Genomic DNA, 20640 nt, shown 5'->3' with positions numbered 1-20640 from the left:
CTAAGCGCTTTTTATCCCGGGGCTAAGCGATTGTTCACACTAAAGTGGGCTAGCAGGCACTGCTCCAGTGCTTAATTTGAATCCGGGGGGCTCTGAGGTACCGGAACACATTGAGAAAAAAGTGTCAAACACAACGTGGCAGCGCAGCAGACAGAGTAAACAGTCAAGTAGCCTGCTGTCTATGGTGGTTAAACGGACAGCACTCTCCAAGGTGCTGATTCATTCAAAGCGTTTTAGGCGCCACTGCAGTATGCCTACACTTGAGTATAGCTGCGGGTCTTACAAGTATATAGGCCTCCTGACTATGTGATAATATGAAGCACATGTTCAGATTACCTTCACAGTACAAAACTAGTTTGTAAAGGAAAGTCCTACCTTAGTTTTCAAAACCTCCTACAATGACTCTCCTCATGTCATGTCCATTCAACTCCTGAGAGTCAATGTCTTGCTCAAAGCCATGTGCTGTTCTGAAGACTCTGGCTGTAGTGTCTATTTTTTCATTTTGAGGGTTAACTATAACCTGGGTGTCCTCTTTAGCCTCATCTTCAAGGCTTGTTGCCACCAAATGCACATTGGTTCTGGCATGTTAAAAAAAACAAATTGGAGGGCTCTTTGATGTTTGTTTTTTTGTTAAGTCTGAGGCAAAAGATGTTAATTCACTGTACAACCCACCTACTCTTTTGCTAGCTGAATCCCTCCTGTCGTTTCTAGACCCAAACTCCCTACCCTTTTGCATGTTGTATAGCCCAATTTATTTACTCTGCATGACAAACCAGGGATTATACGTTTGCTGGTTCTTGAACTGCAAATTGCACCTGCTCCGAGCTCCCTGTCTCCTCTCCGGTTGAGTCTGACTCGATAGTAGGCCTACTAGCTAGTGGAGGTGCCGGTGGTGATGTTGAACTGGCAGGATTAGCAGCGCTTCTAATTAAGGCATCCCCATCAAGAACATTTGCCCCTCACTCCTCTCCTCCGGCACTGACAGTTCTCTGGCTCATTCTGGGTTCGATTCACCATCTTTCTCTGGATTTTTGGACTTGAAAAATGTCATAGTTGATTGCCTTTTCTTATCCATTTTTATTTGGCTTTGCCTCTATTCAAATTCAGTAGGGAGACGACTAGCCTAGAATCTTCACTAGCTGACCAACACTATCAAGACCTGTGTCAAGATCAGTTACTTACCCCACCGGCCCTCCCCATAACCTCTATGTACAAATAAGAGAGCAGGTCTGGAATCAGTGTGGCAGGATAGGATGCTTACACAGATCACCATGCTTTTACATTAATGTCTTTCTGGGGAACGGGAGAAATAACGAGGTGGCAACTTGATTTAACGCTGATCGTGCTTTTATTAGAATGTCTACAGTGCGAACAGGGAAACAATTCATTTATAATGCCGCTAGAGGTACCGGATGTTCCGTCAGAATCCGGCTCAAATTAAGCTCTGCCCTGCTCCCAGAAACATAGAGCCAAAATAACCTGTGTGAAACCGTCAAGAACAACGCCTAGAATGCTCACTGTCCAATCACAAACGCTGCACTGTCACTTACTTTACAAATTCTTGTGGTGCCTGTAATAATGCACTCTTCTAGTTATTTTGATAAGTAAATGTAACTATTTAATCCTTCCATTTGAGGACAAAACCCCAAATACTTACACCCTGCAAAAACATTGGTTGCTGTGCCTAACAAAAATGGTTGCTATGCAGCAAGCTAACGTCTTCTCACTTAGCCAACTGAAGCTACAAACTCTACAGCTGGAAGGGCAGCAAACGCTCAATGTTCGTCTGTTTTCATAGATGTTTTATTTAGAATTAATTGGCTATATCCATTATAATAATATTGTTGCATTATTTCTCCTGGATCAGAAAAGTTGATGTCTCGTTTGTGCACAGCATTCTCTGTAAAAGAGCAAGATCGAATTTCAAAAGTGAAACATTGTCTGCAAGTTCATTTTCCGCCAAGATAGAACTGCCAAAGGGGGTGGAGTTGCAATCTACCGCAGAGATAGTCTGCAGAGTTCTGTCATACTATCCAGGTCTGTGCCCAAACAGTTTGAGCTTCTACTTTTAAAAATCCACCTTTACAGAAATAAGTTTCTCACTGTTGCCGCTTGTTACAGACCCCCCCTCAGCCCCCAGCTGTGACCTGGACACCATATGTGAATGACTTGCCCCCCATTTATCTTCTGAGTTTGTACTGTTAGGTGACCTAAACTGGGATATGCTTAACACCCGGCCGTCCTACAATCTAAGCTAGATGCCCTCAATCTCACACAAATCATCAAGGAACCTACCAGGTACAACCCCAAATCCGTAAACTCGGGCACCCTCATAGATATCATCCTGACCAACATGCCCTCCAAATACACCTCTGCTGTCTTCAACCAGGATCTCAGCAATCACTGCCTCAATGCCCTCGTCCGTAATGGGTCCACGGTCAAACAACCACCCCTCATCACAGTCAAATGCTCCCTAAAACACTTCAGCGAGCAGGCCTTTCTAATCGACCTGGCCCGGGTATCCTGGAAAGATATTGACCTCATTCCGTCAGTAGAGGATGCCTGGTTATTCTTTAAAAGTGCTTTCCTCACCATCTTAAATAAGCATGCCCCATTCAAAAAATGTAGAACCAGGAACAGATATAGCCCTTGTGCATCCTGTAGCACAAACTCCAAAAAGTTCTGAGACACTGTAAAGTCCATGGAGAATAAGAGCACCTCCTCCCAGCTGGCCACTGCACTGAGGATAGGAAACACTGCCACCACCGATAAATCCATGATGATTGAGAATTTCAATAAGCATTTTTCTATGGCTGGCCATGCTTTCCACCTGGCTACCCCTACCCCGGTCAACAGCCCTGCACCCCCCACAGCAACTTGCCCAAGCCTCCCCCATTTCTCCTTCACCCAAATCCAGATAGTGGATGTTCTGAAAGAGCTGCAAAATCTGGACCCCTACAAATCAGCTGGGCTAGACAATCTGGACCCTCTCTTTCTAAAATGATCCGCTGCAATTGTTGCAACCCCTATTACTAGCCTGTTCAACCTCTCTTTCGTATCGTCTGAGATCCCAAAAGATTGGAAAGCTGCCGCGGTCATCCCCCTCTTCAAAGGGGGAGACACTCTAGACCCAAACTGCTACAGACCTATATCTATCCTGCCCTGCCTTTCTAAGGTCTTCGAAAGCCAAGTCAACAAACAGATTACCGACCATTTAGATTCCCACCGTACCTTCTCCGCTATGCAATCTGGTTTCAGAGCTGGTCATGGGTGCTCCTCAGCCACACTCAAGGTCCTAAACGATATCATAACCGCCATCGACAAAAGACAATACTGTGCAGCCGTATTAATCGACCTGGCCAAGGCTTTCGACTGTCAATCACCGCATTCTTATCGGCAGAATCAACAGCCTTGGTTTCTCAAATGATTGCCTCGCCTGGTTCACCAACTACTTCTCTGATAGAGTTCAGTGTGTCAAATCGGAGCTGTGGCAGTCTCTATGAGGGTGCCACAGGGTTCAATTCTCGGGCCGACTCTTTTCTCTGTGTATATCAACGATGTCGCTCTTGCTGCTGGTGATTCTCTGATCCACCTCTACGCAGACGACATCATTCTGTATACTTCTGGCCTTTCTTTGGACACTGTGTTAACAAACCTCCTGACGAGCTTCAATGCCATACAACTCTCCTTCCGTGGCCTCCAACTGCTCTTAAATGCAAGTAAAACTAAATGCATGCTCTTCAACCGATCACTGCCCGCACCTGCCTGAGCATTTCTGGTCTGCGGTTGTGAGGCCGTTTGGACGTACTGCCAAATTCTCTAAAACAACTTGAGGCGGCTTATGGTAGAATCATGAACATTCAATACTCTGGCAACAGCTCTGGTGGACGTTCCTGCAGTCAGCATGTCAATTGCATGCTCCCTCAACTTGAGACATCTGTGACATTGTGCTGTGTGACAAAACTGCACATTTTAGAGCGTTCTTATATTATCCCAAGCACAAACTGCACCTATGTAATTATCATGCTGTTTAATCAGCTTCTTGATATGGATGGATTATCTTGGCAAAGGAGAAATGCTCACTAACAGGGATGTAAACAAATTGGTGCTCAAAACTTGAGCTTAATAACCTTTTTGTGCGTATGGAACATTTCTGGAATCGTTTATTTCAGCTCATGAAACATGGGACCAACACTTTACATGTTGCATTTATATTTCTGTTCAGTGTACAAACGAACATGACACTTGAGGCTCTGTGTGATATGTGGAAACATGTTTATTTCAACATTATAAAGAACTTTTAAACAATGGCAACACTGCCATGTTGCACTGTCCTGCTGTTGGAAAAACCAGGAGTGTCCTACTTCCGGCTGTCGCAGATGCACCTCCCTCGATTTCACTACTCAACTTTCATCTTGCTCAAAAACGAGCCCATTATCTCCGGTGCTGCTTGTGGCAAAATAATTTCGCTGAATCGACATTTAAGCAATGCATGCTCTATGGTACTCAAACCTGAATGGCCCAGATTTGAGGTAGCTAACAAAGCCTTCGAGTTGAAGGCAAATAACACTTACTGTATGTACAGTTGTATGCTCAATATCATAACACTGTCAGCCACCTCTAGGAGAATATGTCCTATACATGTAGTAGAAATCAGTTGCATTATAAGAATATATGTATCGACTTGACTACATCCAAAAGATGTGTGGCACACTGTAGCAAAACATTTAGCAACCAAAACGAGTGTTTCAGTTCAGCTAGTTCCTGCCTGGGTTCAGCCCGTTTGCGTCCGTTTGGTTCCTTGTGAATACACCCTTGGTGTATGACTGCAGGTCCACAAATAACAGACGCGTTCAAAAGCCCATAATAAATAAATCCATCAAACGTCTTACGAAGATTTAATGTACATTTATTCTTAACACATGGAACATATAGTATAAAGATTTCATACTGAAGAAATTATATTCATTAAGCCAAAAAAAGGGAAAAAAATTGGAATTTACATCAAGTCTTCAGCTACATCGTCTGAAATACAAATATGCAGAATCCATATCACTGGAAAAACAAACCTCAAACGGTTTATTTCTTCATCAGGGGTCTTGCTTTGTTGTTGATGTAGGAGCTGAAATGGAACCGTAGCAGACATGGTTTCAGTCATGTTAGACTCAGGGGTACCGGAGACAAATTTAAACTTCATCTGTGTGTGTCGCAGGGGTGTGTGTGTGTTTGGGGGGGCATTGCGAGGGAGTCACAGCAGCGGAGTCCCTGTAGCAAGAGACAGGCGGGTGGGGTCGGGGGTGAGGGGTCAAAAGGTTAGGTAATCCCATGGCGAAATTTCACTCGAGTGTAACCTTAATTCATCGAAGATTAAAAATGGTGAAGCGCAACAGAAGGGTTTGAGAGAAAGGGAGAGAGGTGTAATGTACAACATCATATATACACTGCAGTCGGGACTGCCTCTAGAGCAGAGGAGCAGTCCTAAGAGGTGACTTCTTTTATAAGGGTCAAGTCATACAATCGAGGGACAGAGAAGAGGTCGGGGTGTTGTAAGGTTCACGATACTTTGGGGGGAAAGCCTTTTGTCATCTCTCTCAGTTCAACATTTAACTAAAATCATTTTGAAAAACTACAGTTTGCTGCCAAGCCAGCGTATCTCAGTGTTATTACAGTATGTTTACAGTTGTTTTTAAGGTGTACAGTACAGAAAAAAAGTCCTACAATCTACTGCACAGGCCTCCCCATTGAAGACGTGTCTGTCTGTTCACAGCTGATAACCTGGGCCGTGTAGGGCTGAGTATATAGCAAGTTACAGCAGTATACCAAACCAGTCCAGGAGTCTGTTTCACCGTACATGACCTAAAAACAGGTTTTCCCCATCCATGCCCACCTTGCTCACCCCCCTGCCAAACTCAAGGGAGGAGAACCTGGGTAAAACTCACTAGAAACGAGACAGCAATTTTGGTTACAGTTATGCTTTCTTCTATATTTTCATTAAAAAAGTTGTTTGCCGCAGGGCAGCTCCATCCCTCCCTCCTTCCCGACCCTCCATCCATCCCAGGGTCCCATCTAATCCGTCTTATCACGTCGGTTTCCGTGTTCCAGAATGTTTAACTCCACCGCTACTTCAGTAAATCCGTCCTTTAGTGAGAACCAGGGGGTAGAAAGGGTAGACAGTGGAATCCGAGGTGATTTTGCATAAATTAAAAAAAGGACAGTCAGTTTTGCTCTTAGTTCTCTCTTCCACTCACACTCAACAGACACACACATAAAGAAAAGGGGGGGGGGGGGACGGGGCGGGGCGGGGGAACAGAAAGAGAAAGCGAAGCTGAAGCCCCCACTGCTGTCATGACTGGCCAATCAGAAAGAGTACGTCACAGATCACATGGGACACCAGAGAGTTCATGAGTGGTGAGACAGAGATGTCCAGTAGGCGGGACTCATACAGGGTGAACTCTGAGTGGTTCTCCTCCACCTTAGCCATGGCATGCAGGGCGCGGGCCGCTCGCCGCATCATGTCCACGCTAGTGGGCTCAAAGTGCGCCCCCTGTAGGTGCATCATGGAACTCTGGCTCTGCTGGTACTGCGTGGCTGCTAGACTGTCCTCCAGGAAGCCCAGGAGGTTACCTACGCTGGCCTTCTGCACGGCGATGGCCCTGGCCGCCATGCTGTCTCCCTGGGCCAGGTTGGCCAGTAAGACCACAGACATCTCCCTGCAGACAGCCACCTTCCTCTCCCCAATCAGGCGCACCAGCGTCCCGTACAGCTTCTCCAGCCGGCTGAACGGCGGCGTGGCCAGGATAAGGTCCACGTTGTTGTCCTGGATGCTCAGCTTGCTGAGGGTCTCCAGCACCAGTCTCTGGGGGGATAGGGCCCCATGGGGCCCCAGCATGGGGAAAGGGTCCAGAGCCTCGGCCGAAGGACAAACAGCCCAATGAAGCAGGCCGTCCAGCAGGGGCAAACAGATGCTCTCTGGGTAGATGGACAAGTCCAACTGGCCGGAGATGTTAGCCAGAGTGACCAGGCAGTTCTCCCTGAGGACCTCCAGACAGTCCCACCACCACTCGTCCCTCTCACAGCTCAACCTCTCGCCCTCGTCCTCCTCCTTCTCGTAGGTGACGGGGGCCTGTTTCCTCTCTGGGTGACGGTGGTGGAGCAGAACCAGACGGCCCAGCAGCAGCAGCAGCCCCGGGTGTTTGGACATCTCCAGGTCGTTGCCGGGGATGAAAGACAGCGAGCGGACGATGTTGGAGACGCAGACACAGCGGCGGGCCAGGGCATCCTGCCAGTCCGACAGCGTGCTCAGCGGGGTCTCGTCCTTGCTGTGAGGCTCGTCCTCCAGGATGGTGACGTTGCGTCGGCTCTGCTGCGCCTGACGGATGGAGAACAGGAACTTCCCCCTGTTCTCCTTCTGCTCCTCGGCTGCTCCTCGCACCGCCTCCTCCGTCACAGAGCCCGGCCGGGCCGACAGGACGTCGTCGATGGTGGCGGTGACCGGGGCGGGCGTGGTTGGGGTGGAGGTCTTCTCTGCAGGGGAGGTGGTCTGCTCTTCCATGCCAGGCTTAGTGGTCTTCTCTGGTTCCTCTGACACCGTCGCAGGCATGGCGACCTTTCTACTCTCGGTGGCTGATGGCAGCACCCGCTTCCGCTGCTTATGGAGGTCGGACCGGCTCTCGAAGTGAGTCTGGATGTGTTCCGTGGTGTCCCCCCCGCCGATGCTCCAGTGGATTAGTCCGCTGTCAAAGCTCTGCCGCCGGCCTAGCTTACTGGAACGGCCCCCAGGGAAGGGATCTTTCTTACGCACCATCTTGATGGGCAGCTTGTCGAACTTACTGGCTTGTTTGGGTTTCTCCTGTAGGAAGCTGAAGTTCTGGGGGGTCGAGGAGGTGGAAGTAGACTCCCCTCCTTCCCTCTCCTTCTCCTCCTCCGCTGTCGACTTCTCAGTCGTGGATTTCTCCTCTTCCTCCTCCTTTTTCACCTGGACCTGCTGCGACGAGGTGGTGTCTGCGTTGCTCTTCCTCTCGTCCTCCTCCTCTTCGTCCTCTTCCTCCTCCATGTCCTCCTGCTCGGGAAGCTCTTCGTCAGAACAGTCTTCGTCGGCAGCATGCGGGTCGATGAGCGTCCGCTGGCCAGGGTCTCCCACCTCATACTCCTTTAGAATGCAGAAGATCTCGATGAGGCAGCGTCTGAAATACTCCACTACCAGCTCCAGGAACCCAGGCAGCTGAGAGGAGACAGGACAGGATGGAGTTAGACATTCACATCAATGTCAAATGAATCACGCATGAATTCTTTATACAGAGATGTGATCAAGACAACCTAGGAATATGAACAGAGGATAATGTCAGACAATACATATTGACATTTTGAAGCTTCTTAGAGAAGATTACTGTAAGATACAGACTTCATAATGTAATATTTTAAAATGTATTATGGGTGTTTCATCAATCTAACGCCTGTTGGAACTCACCTGGCAGAGGTTGAAAGTAGAAATGCTGTTGTCATCGTAGAGTAGGATATTAATGGTGTCCAAGGCCCACGTGCTCTCTGCTAGTAAGCCTGACTTCAGTGACATCATCACTCTCCAGGCCTCTGGGGTGCCTGAGGAAACAGAAAATACAGCACTGACTGATACAGGATGATGGTACTACTTCATTACAATTACATACCTTGAAAATGACACGTTGAGGAGCAATGTTCCCTCTGAGCTGCCGCGCAGAAGAAATGCCAGGCCCCTCAAAGGCGCAAGAGATTGAACTTCACCGAGTTCGCCCCATTAGTTTGCACTATATAGATACTTTTTTTCTGTGATCGAATCAACATTATATCAGTCCCTTTTCAATGCAACAAAACAAAACAAATCGAACTTCGCAAGATTGAGTCTGTGATTTTGTTGTAGACAGAGCCAGAGTGCAACAAAGTAGAATTCGGGTGGGAAGCCCACGAGGGGTTTTTCAATCACTGAATGAATGCACTTTTTATATTTCAGATCAGAATATTTGTTGATATTTTTTGCTAGTTAGCGAGTTATTAGTATAGATCAGCAATGGAGAGTTACTTACTGCTTACTACATGAGCACAAAATGTGTAGGCTACATTTCAAGCTGTCATTGAATAGTGATTCAGGTATAAAGTTTATGTCTTAATTAAAGAGGCAGTGTTGTATTTTGAGACAGGCTTGAATATCCAAATAAGACAATAGGCAGAAGGATAGCCTACATTGTTCAATTATATGTATGGTAATAATAATTCATTGTATTTTGTAAAGTGGTTTCTTGCATCATAAAACACAATACAATGCAATTCTCAGTCATCTATTTGGCCCGTGGTGTTACAGACCAAGTAAAAAAATATGAACATCAAGCCCTTCATAATGTAAAAACGTTTTTAAAAGTCTCATGTGATGTAGGCCTGCATCGAACATCACATATAGGCTACTGTAGTCTATATGATAGAAATTAAAAGCTATTACCATGTGAAAATATTATGGGATTTAGTCCATTGGTTTTGTTGGTAGGCCTACATTATGCTCAAACAGCCACAGCCTATTGGCTACTGTCTAAAACTGTAAGGCTACAGCCTATTGGCTACTGTATACAACTGTAAGGCTACAGCCTATTGGCTACTGTCTACAACTGTAAGGCTACAGCCTATTGGCTACTGTCTACAACTGTAAGGCTACAGCCTATTGGCTACTGTATACAACTGTAAGGCTACAGCCTATTGGCTACTGTCTACAACTGTAAGGCTACAGCCTATTGGCTACTGTATACAACTGTAAGGGTGCAGCCTATTGGCTACTGTATACAACTGTAAGGCTACAGCCTATTGGCTACTGTATACAACTGTAAGGGTGCAGCCTATTGGCTACTGTATACAACTGTAAGGGTGCAGCCTCAGTGTTCACTGTAAACGCGCCCTGGAAGTTGCCCAAAATCCTCACAACGTTCAAGTTTCCTCTCATAATACCTCAAATTTGCTCAGTGCCCCAGAAATTTGAGGGAACATTGTTTAGGAGTATAATAACTATTATTAAATAATTGTTTGTTTTTTAAGAAACAGTGTAAGTGACTGCTAAACATTGAATATCCTTAAAATGGCAAGTGTTGGGTGAAAACAAATCAGTCAACCCTTTCATACCGATGTCTTTCATGGTGAGTCGTACTCTGGGTTTGAGGATGGGTTGGGAGGCCTCCACCGACCCTGGGGGGAAGGCTATGTCCCGCCTGATTAGGGGGGGCTGCACGGGGGCCTGGCCTATGTGGGACGCGGGCACGGGGGGCCCCGCCTTCTGCATCTTGATGCCTGAGTGCACGTAGGGCGACTTGGAGGGGGACGTCCGGCTCTCCATGGGGCGGGGCATGGGGGCGGAGCTGGACACCTGGGAAATATGGTTCTGGGAGCTCTGATAGTTGGATTGCAGGGGTCTGGACATGGGGGGGCCTGAGCCCCCCAGCCCGTAGGGGGACTGTCTCTGGCTGGGGTGTCCAGGCCACTGGCCCTCATGGTTCATCCGCTGGTCAGCCCCTGACATCATCTCCTCAGAGCGGTTCATGCCGTGGTAGCCCTGGGGGGGGCCCTGGCCAGGTCCTGGAGGCCCCTGGCGGTTGGGGTAGTTGGGGTAGCCCATCTCGTTGCGTCCCTGCCACATGGGGCCCTGGGGGCCGTCAGAGGCTGCCTGCATAGGGCTGCCCATCATTTGGGGAGGCATGGGGGACTGGGAGTTGGGGCCCCCGCTGGAGGGCCCCCGGTCTCGGCCGAAGGGGAAAGGGAACTGGCCCTGGGGGCCAGGTGGTCGGCGGTCAGAGCCGGGGTAGCCTGCGTTGTACTGATTGTACATGTCTTGTTGGCCCTGGGGGCCCCCGGAGGGCTGGGGCCCTGGCTGCTGCTGACCGCTGAAGGGGACATTGTACATCCCATCCCCCTCATGACGCTTCGCTGGGGGACCGTAGCCCCCATCCACTGGAGGACGCTTGTAGTTCTGAAGACACACAGACACATTGTTAGCATCTCAATATCAAACCAGTGGATGATATATCCAGCACATACATATTGATTATGGATTCAATACATTTCAGTACGTTATTATATGCATTTTTTACATTCATATCCTATCAATACAACATCCCACATTAATTTCACTGAGTAAGTTATACCGCTAAATGCAAGTGAACATTTACAAGGCTTCTGAAGCAGATATGGGTACACAAACAGAACAGTGGACAAAATGCTCTTACGGGTTGTTGCTGTGGAAACATTCCTGGCTGCTGATTGGGGTAGGGTCCACCAGGTGGCGCTCCTTGACCAGGATATTGATTACCATAGGAATCATGACTGAAACAACATACAAGGTTAACAAATTAACACTTTGGCAAATGAAATGCAGCAGAACTTAACTAAAATAAACTACACAGAAAACACGAAATCATAAAAAGCAAATGCTTGACTGGATAACATAAGCTCACACCAACATCAAAGCCTTCTTGAGAAAAGATAGTAGCGTATTTAACATGTATAAGATCCTGTACGTGACTTAGCCCCGTTTGAGGTACTGACCGTTGCTGCGGTGGGGGTCGGCTAGGGGAGTACATCCCCGAGTCGGCCCCTGAAGGCATCAGGTTGGGCTGGGGGGCCCCAGGACCCATACTGCCGTCAGGACCCATCCCTGGCTCCTGTCTCCTGTCATATCCAGGTCCGTAGGGGTACTGTTGTCTCGGACCCATCTGCATGTTGGGGGGGCCTCTGTTGAACTGCCCCTCCATACCACTGTTAGGACCCGGCCCTGGAGTCATGAATTGCTCTCCAGCTGCAGAGAGTTAGGGTTGAACAGTGTCTCAATATTGTATGGGACTAGTCTGTCTAGGCCACTTAGCAGATGGTTAGAACCCAGCACAACCATCAGTCTTGGTGTTGCTAGCACCACAATATACAACATACTCAGAGTCTTCGTAGAGTATTGTTGTATAATTTTCCTTATTTCCAAATAACATCTCTAAAAGCAAGTTAGACCTATCGCTCACCTTTCCTCATGCCACCAAAGGGGTCCTTGTTGGATTCGTAGGGCCCCATGTGACCCATCATCTCCGGACCACCTATCCCAGGCTGGTAGCTGTTGGGGGTCATGGAGTTCCGTCTGGCAAACGCTGGGTCACCCCCGTCTGCAAACGGATCCTGCAGCCTACAGGGAGGAGGGGAGAGAGGGAGGAAGGGAGGGAGGGAGGGAGAGAGGGAGGGAGGGAGAGAGGGAGGGAGGGAGAGAGGGAGAGAGGGAGGGAGGGAGGGAGGGAGGGAGGGAGGGAGGAAGGGAGGAAGGGAGGGAGGGAGGGAGGGAGGGAGGGAGGGAGGGAGGGAGGGAGGGAGAGAGGGAGGGAGAGAGGGAGGGAGGGAGAGAGGGAGAGAGAGAGAGAGGGAGGGAGAGACATTTAGAAAGAGAGAAAAACAGAGTTAATTACCCCAAAAAACAAACCAGCTAAATAACATGATCAATCGTGTTGTTAGTTTGGTTCCCCTTGAATGGAGGGGAAGGAGATTGTTGTCAGGTGTAGTAGAGCGAGAGGATGTTTTCAGACAGTAGTTGAGTGTGTGTCATGGGTACCTGACGGGCATAGGGGGCATCTGGCTGTGAGGGGTGGAGGCTGGGGTGGGGGGCTTCAAGTCTCCCCCCTCCGCCATGGAACTACTGGTGGACTGGGGGGTCTGGGGGCCCTGCAGAGATCCAGACCCAGCTGCAACACACACACGGTCGAGATGCGCACATTTTAGACACACACACACGTCACAGGGCTAAATCCCACTGAATGCCCATGCACAGCTTCAGCTGTGTTATAGAAGAGACTCAGTGAGAGAAAGAGAGACCACTTCAGCTGTGTTATAGAAGAGACTCAGTGAGAGAAAGAGAGACCACTTCAGCTGTGTTATAGAAGAGACTCAGTGAGAGAAAGAGAGACCACTTCAGCTGTGTTAAGAGACTACACCGGATCTCTCCCTCCCATGCTGCTGTTGGCTAGCTCAAATCCCATTAACTCATTCCCATGCTACACAGAGCATGCTTTGGGCATCCACACACACACAGCGATGCTGAATACTTCAACACATCTCAGCATGCCTTGCTGCTGGCATCACAAAGTCACCAGGAAACACTGCTGTATAGGCTGTCAGATCACCACATGGCCCAGTGTGTGTGTTGTATGGAGTGACTCTCGGCTTTTGCCCGGCTCATGCCTTCTCACTATTAGCATGCCTGTCGGATGAGTCATGTGTTTCATTCATTAACACACACACACACACACACACACACACACACACACACACACACACACACACACACACACACACACACACACACACACACACACACACACACACACACACACACACACACACACGGTCATTGACAGGTCACAGTTATTCACATTTTCTCACTTCTCACACATTGCAGTGCAAACATCAATCTGCCTGCCTCCCTCCCCCGGGGCAGGGACTTCCCTCTACTACAGCTGAGGAGAGTGGGAGGAGGAGGAGGAGGGTGAAAGGGGGGAATCTCAGGAAAGGAGAAAAAGACAGCAGGCCAGGGAGGGAGAAAAAAAAAGCGTGTGACTTTACACACACAACCTCTTTTCCCATTCATCATTTTCTGTCTCAGCACAAAGCTCCAGGGAGGGGGAGGGTTGCCTGTGAAGCCGTGGGCCAGGAACCAGACACTAGGCCCTGCAGTAGCAGCAGCTAGCAATGGAGGGAATCAACAAACGACCCCCCTCCTGTCTTCTTACTATTGAGGGGCTGTTAGCAGACATACTCCCCATCAGAGAGATCTTCCCTGCACCCCCGAAACCTCTCCCCACCCCACCCCTCCTGGCACTGACTCCCTGCCCCCCTGTAACCTCTCCCCACCTCACCCCTCCAGCCCACTGACTCCCTGCCCCCCGTAACCTCTCCCCACCCCTCCAGCCTCCTGGCACTGACTCCGTGCCCCCCCGTAACCTCTCCCCACCCCACCCCTCCAGCCCACTGACTCCGTGCCCCCCCGAAACCTCTCCCCACCCCACCCCTCCTGGCACTGACTCCCTGCCCCCCTGTAACCTCTCCCCACCTCACCCCTCCAGCCCACTGACTCCCTGCCCCCCGTAACCTCTCCCCACCCCTCCAGCCTCCAGGCACTGACTCCGTGCCCCCCCGTAACCTCTCCCCACCCCACCCCTCCAGCCCACTGACTCCCTGCACCCCTGTAACCTCTCCCCACCCCTCCAGCCTCCTGGCACTGACTCCCTGCACCCCCGTAACCTCTCCCCACCCCACCCCTCCAGCCCACTGACTCCCTGCACCCCCGTAACCTCTCCCCACCCCTCCAGCCTCCTGGCACTGACTCCCTGCCCCCCCGTAACCTCTCCCCACCCCACCCCTCCAGCCCACTGACTCCCTGCACCCCCGTAACCTCTCCCCACCCCACCCCTGCAGCCCACTGACTCCCTGCACCGCCGTAACCTCTCCCCACCCCTCCAGCCTCCTGGCACTGACTCCCTGCACCCCCGTAACCTCTCCCCACCCCACCCCTCCAGCCCACTGACCAGGCTAAAGGACACGTCGATTCCCCACCTCGTCTTCACACACACACTTTGGTAAATGCCAGGAAGTATTCCCCCAGGTATGATCATGAAACTGTGAGGACACCACACACACAAGCCTGTGACTTGCTACCTTGGCGGCACTATCATTTACAGGTTGTTTATCCTCAGCCAAAACAATGGTAATTTATAGAGGAGATGACGAACCATGTTCTAAGTTTGCCTTTTAACTTCACTTCATAGGACACAGTAAAATGAGTTTATGGCACAGTTATATGGGGAGGGACAAGAGTGATCTACAGAGCATTCAGAATGTATTCAGACCCCTTTTGCCACATTGTGTTACGTTACAGCCTTATTCTAAAACCGATTAAATAATTGTTGTCCCCTCATCACACATTCTTTTCTACACACAATACCCCATAATGAGAAAGCGAAAACAGGTTTTTAAAATGTTACGCAAATGTATAAGAATGAATGAATACACACACACACCCTTTACTGTGAGACTCGTAAATGAGCTCAGGAGCATCTTGTTTCTATTGATCATCCTTGATGTTTCTAAAACTGGAAAAGAGTCCACCAGTGGAAAAACCAAGCCATGAGGTCAAATGAATTGTCCATAGAGCTCCGAGACAGGATTGTGTCGAGGCACAGATCTGGGGACGGGTACGAAAAAATGTCTGCAGCATTGAAGGTCCCCAAGAGCCACCAAGACTCTTCCTAGCACTGGCCGCCTAGCCAAACTGAGCAATCGGGGAGACGGGCCTTGGTCAGAGAGGTGACCAAGAACCCGATGGTCACTCTGACAGAGCTCCAGAGTTCCACTGTGGAGATGGTTGTCCTTCTGGAAGGTTCTCCAATCTCTGCAGCACTCCACCAATCAGGCCTTTACGGTAGAGTGGCGAGATGGAAGCCACTCCTCAGTAAAAGGCACATGACAACCTGCTTGTTATTTGCCAAAAGGCACCTAAAGGACTCTCAGACAATGAGAAACAAGATTCTCTGGTCTGATGAAACCAAGATTGAACTCTTTGGCCTGAATGCCAAGCGTCACGTCTGGAGGAAACCTGGCACCCTCCCTATGGTGAAGCATACTGGTGGCAGCATCATGCTGTGGGGATGTTTTTCAGTGGCAGGGACTGGGAGACTAGTCAGAATCAAGGGAAAGATGAACGGAGCAAAGTACAGAGAGATATTTGATGAAAACCTGCTCCAGAGCTCTCAGAACCTCAGACTGGGGCCAAGGATAACGACCCTAAGCACACAGCCAAGAAAAACTAGGAGGGGCTTCGGGACAAGTGTCTGATTGTCTTTGAGTAGCCCAACCAGAGACCAGACATGAACCTGATCTAACATCTCTGGAGAGACCTGAAAATAGCTGTGCAGCGACGCTCCCCATCCAACCTGACAGAGCTTGAGAGGAACTACAGAGAAGAATGGAAGAAACTCTCCAAATACAGGTGTGTCAAGCTTGTAGTGTCATACCCAAGAAGACTCGAGGCTGTAATCGCTGCCAAAGGTGTTTCAACAAAGTACTGAGTAAAGGGTCTGAATACTTAAGTAAATGTGATAAAAAATTAAGTAAACATTTAGGCTGTTTTTATAGTTTTTTTGTACTTTGTTGTTATTGTCATTATGAGGTATTGTGTTTAGATTGAGGGGATTTTTAAAACAATCCATTTTAGAATAAGGCTGTAACGTAACAAAGTGTGGAAAAGGTCAAGGGGTCTGAATACTTTCCGAATGCACTGGATATGATAAACAGCACAGTAACCACAAGAACCTCAAGAGACTGGAGAAACCAAACACTCTTTCACTCATTCCATTTAAATCAGCGTGGCTATGTATAACTCAAACTGAACAGAGTCGGTATGGGAGGGGATGTGAACTACTAGTTTGAGAATCTGACATGGACTAGGGGGCTGACAGACAGACACACACACAAAGTCAAATACTAAGGACACACACATCTGGGCTGGGGGGCTGACACACAGACAGACAGACAGACAGAACACTGACCTGGGCTGGGAGGCTGACAGACAGACAGACAGACAGACACAACACTGACCTGGGCTGGGAGGCTGACTGACAGACAGACACAACACTGACCTGGGCTGGGAGGCTGACAGACAGACAGACAGACAGACAGACAGACAGAGAGACAGACAGACAGACAGACAGACAGACAGACAGACAGACAGACAGACACAACACTGACCTGGGCTGGGAGGCTGACAGACAGACAGACAGACACAACACTGACCTGGGCTGGGAGGCTGACAGACAGACAGACAGACACAACACTGACCTGGGCTGGGAGGCTGACAGACAGACAGACACAACACTGACCTGGGCTGGGAGGCTGACAGACAGACAGACAGACACAACACTGACCTGGGCTGGGAGGCTGACAGACAGACAGACACAGCACTGACCTGGGCTGGGGGGGCTGACAGACAGACACAACACTGACCTGGGCTGGGGGGGCTGACAGACAGACCGACACAACATTGACCTGGGCTGGGGGGGCTGACAGACAGACCGACACAACACTGACCTGGGCTGGGAGGCTGACAGACAGACAGACAGACCGACCGACACAACACTGACCTGGGCTGGGGGGGCTGACAGACAGACCGACACAACACTGACCTGGGCTGGGAGGCTGACAGACAGACAGACAGACACAACACTGACCTGGGCTGGGGGGCTGACAGACAGACCGACACAACACTGACCTGGGCTGGGGGGCTGACAGACAGACACAACGCTGACAGACAGACCGACACAACACTGACCTGGGCTGGGGGGCTGACAGACAGACACAACACTGACCTGGGCTGGGGGGGCTGACCGACAGACAGACACTGATCTGGGGGAGGGGGGGGGGGTGACAGACAGACAGACAGACAGACAGTGACCTGGGCTGGGGGGCTGACAGACAGACAGACAGACACTGACCTGTGCTGGGGGGGATGACAGACAGACAGACACTGTCCTGGGCTGGGGGGGTGACAGACAGACAGACAGACACTGACCTGGGCTGGGGGGCTGGATCTTGGGCTGGGTGGTCTTTTTGGCGTCAGTGAAGAGATCCGGGGGCGGGTCCTCGCCACGTTCGATCTTGCACTCGAAGGCGTACAGACACTGGATGTACTGCTTCTTCAGGGAGCTGGCGGCGCTGCTGGACGTGCCCACGTTCAGGTTGGTGGACAACTCCCTCCACTTCTTATTCTTGTTCACCTGGTGGGCGGAAGCAACGAGGAGAGCTTACAACACCACAGCTCCCAGACAGTCCAGACTAGCTAAATATGTCGTGTTCTGGCATAGAACAACTCTACACTGCTGTAGAGAAATGAAATGACAATAACACAAGATTATCAGGCAAATAATGACATGTCGGTGTACTAAAACAGAGAGATAAATAGACACACACTAAACGCAAATACTACAACACAGGAACCACTGACCTGTGTGAGGCCTCCGATCTCTTTGACCGAGACGTAAAGTCTGAAGAGGTCTAGAGGTTTTCGTCCCACGGCGGGAAGGTTGGTCATGCCCATGGCCTTATCCTCAGCGAACGCCAGGTACCGGTCTACCCACGTCCTCCTCTCCAGCTCCGGACCCAGCTCATACAGACGAGTTATCTTCTCATTGGTCGTCGTCGAAGAGTTTGACTTCTGAAAGATGGGAATTGGGGGAGGAAGAGGTGAGGATTTGGCTTGACATTCACCATTGACTTCAACTTACTTCCACTCACTACCTCATAGAAGTAGAGTCCCAATCACAATGCCAGGTCAGCCACATTGAGTGTACCCATGAGGTTCGGTCAGAGGGGCTTTGGCCGTTCTAGGGATTCTATTTCTATGCACAAACACAACCATGCAGCTCTCTCATTCTGACTGTATCATTCAGTACCACAAGTCAGTGACCACAAACCTTCTTTACCTTCTTGGTTTCAGGTTTGGGCGTGCCGTCCACCTTGTTGTTCATCTTCTGTGCTGGGCTCAGTTTGACATCGATGCCAAACTCAGGGCTAGGAGCCATGCCTGGCAGATGGAGAACAAATCGGAGGGGTAACGTTTCAATCCGATTCATTGACAATTTTATACAATATCAAATATCACGTCAGATGATATGCCAATAGCAATCTTTTGTCCACTTGAGTTGGGTGATTAAAAACATTTCCAGACGCAACCACAGACTGGATATCTTGTCCAGACTCACCAGGTGTGTTGTTGGCCATGTTCCCTCCCATCGGCCCTCCTCCGTAGGGTCCTCCCTGGTTCATCATACCTTGCATGCTGTTGATGGCCCCCGGCCCAGGGCCATACGGAGGCCCTGCTCCCATCATCCCCTGGGGCATATTGGGGGGGTAACCTGGAGGCCTGGAAAGGTGGGAGGGGGAGACGACAACATAAAACCATTCACAATGGTTACGATTAGTGGTGTAACGGACCGTACGGATCACCCCCCACGGTTCGGCACGCATGTGGACCGCGAATCAATTGCATTTTGGCTTCCCTGTCAAATACGATGACGGAAGACAACACCATTACAGTGTGTAGGCATTGTGCCACAAGAAATCCGTATGATCATGGAAATACATGGAGCACGGCCACACATTTAAATCGTCATCACCCTGGTGTGTCAGTGACGGGAGCCAACTCAGCCAAGAGACAAACTTCTCACCGCGGCATTTAAGCCCTTTGCTGCAGAATCAGACCGGACTAAAGCCATCACTAAATCTACTGGGATGTTTATCACTGCAGACATGAGGCCGTACTCTGTTGTGGAAAACAAAGGGTTTAAAAATATGGTGAAAGTGCTTGAGCCACGCTAGGAAATCCCCTGGCGCACCCACTTCAGTATGAAGATCATGCCAGATCTTTATGAACAGGAAAATATCAAAATTGTCAATGAATTATCCAAGTCACCCTCTATTGCCTTCACCACAGACGGGTGGTCCTCCAGGGTAACAGAAAGCTACGTGACTGTTCACTACACCACAGACGGGTGGACCTCCAGGGTAACAGAAAGCTACGTGACTGTGACTGCTCACTACACCACAGAGGAGTGGACCTCCAGGGTGAGACCCTGTCTTACCTCCTCGACCCTGTCTCACCTCCTAGACCCTGTCTCACCTAGACCCTGCCTCACCTAGACCCTGTCTCACCTCCTCGACCCTGTCTCACCTCCTCGACCCTGTCTCACCTCCTCGACCCTGTCTCACCTCCTCGACCCTGTCTCACCTCCTCGACCCTGTCTCACCTAGACCCTGTCTCACCTAGACCCTGCCCTACACCGGAGGACATACAGTGATCTCACCACTGACATTGTGGCCACTGAGGAGGTAATAAATGATGAGTGAATTACTTCAATAATAAATATACTGCAGGCTAATCTTAGTCTATGCTATTGCTATTAGAATCAGCCATTTTTTATTTGGAATAATAATGGCTTTTATTAAATGTTATTGGCACAATTACAGTTCTATGAAATAAACCAAATGATGAATTGGTTTAATAGATCAAGTCCTTTTTTCTGCAGGGTCAAGCCACAGAGCCGACAGGAGCAGACTCAGAGGCACCTCCTCCACAAAATATTTCAGCCATGAAGGAGCTTTTCAGGGAGAACTTTGCGAGCAAGGACACAGGCAAGACGTTTGCCAACACCATCGAAGAGGAGGTGGCATCCTACAAGGCAGCAAGCGGCGTTCCAGTGGATGGTGGAAAACATTGCCATGATGGCAAGATGCTACCTGGCTGTGCCTGGCACTTCAGTTCCTAGAGAGAGGGTGTTCTCCACAGCAGGGGACATAGTGACTGCAAAGGAGGTCTATCCTCTCCCCAGACAATGTAGACATCATCATCTTTCAGAAAAAGAATGTGAAGTTATAAGCTCAGGTCTGCTTTGTTTTTCTTTTTGTTCTTTTGTTTGATGACGTGCACACGGGCTATTTTTACGTTCACTATTGTTCAAAGGAAGAAGATATCAAGCCTCATATTGCACTTTAATTTAACAACTGAGTATTATATCTGAAGATTTTATTTAAACATTGAAAAGTTCCTTGCTTGAA

General features: G+C 49.5%; 1 protein-coding gene across 3 annotated transcripts in view; it reads right to left on the bottom strand.

The window, feature by feature from the left end:
- Positions 1–4888: 4888 nt before the first annotated feature.
- The window catches only part of LOC129820022 (AT-rich interactive domain-containing protein 1A-like), a 112196-nt gene continuing 96444 nt past the window's right edge, over positions 4889–20640 (bottom strand). For 2 of the 3 annotated variants that reach the window (XM_055876816.1, XM_055876817.1), the window contains 11 exons: positions 18789–18949; positions 18501–18610; positions 18032–18241; positions 17600–17804; positions 12593–12722; positions 12018–12175; positions 11554–11803; positions 11235–11331; positions 10138–10978; positions 8468–8598; positions 4889–8221 (listed from right to left, as the gene is read on the bottom strand). In XM_055876816.1, coding sequence (XP_055732791.1) covers positions 6344–8221; positions 8468–8598; positions 10138–10978; positions 11235–11331; positions 11554–11803; positions 12018–12175; positions 12593–12722; positions 17600–17804; positions 18032–18241; positions 18501–18610; positions 18789–18949 — 4171 coding nt within the window. In that variant the 3' untranslated portion in view covers positions 4889–6343. The remainder of the gene's footprint in view (positions 8222–8467; positions 8599–10137; positions 10979–11234; positions 11332–11553; positions 11804–12017; positions 12176–12592; positions 12723–17599; positions 17805–18031; positions 18242–18500; positions 18611–18788; positions 18950–20640) is intronic. The other variant, XM_055876818.1, reaches the window with a different exon arrangement.

The sequence above is a fragment of the Salvelinus fontinalis genome, chromosome 22 (genome assembly GCF_029448725.1).
Source record: "Salvelinus fontinalis isolate EN_2023a chromosome 22, ASM2944872v1, whole genome shotgun sequence".
Taxonomy (NCBI): Eukaryota; Metazoa; Chordata; class Actinopteri; order Salmoniformes; family Salmonidae; genus Salvelinus; species Salvelinus fontinalis.
The sequence above is the reverse complement of the archived record's forward strand: the minus strand, read 5'-3'. Positions and strand labels throughout refer to the sequence as shown.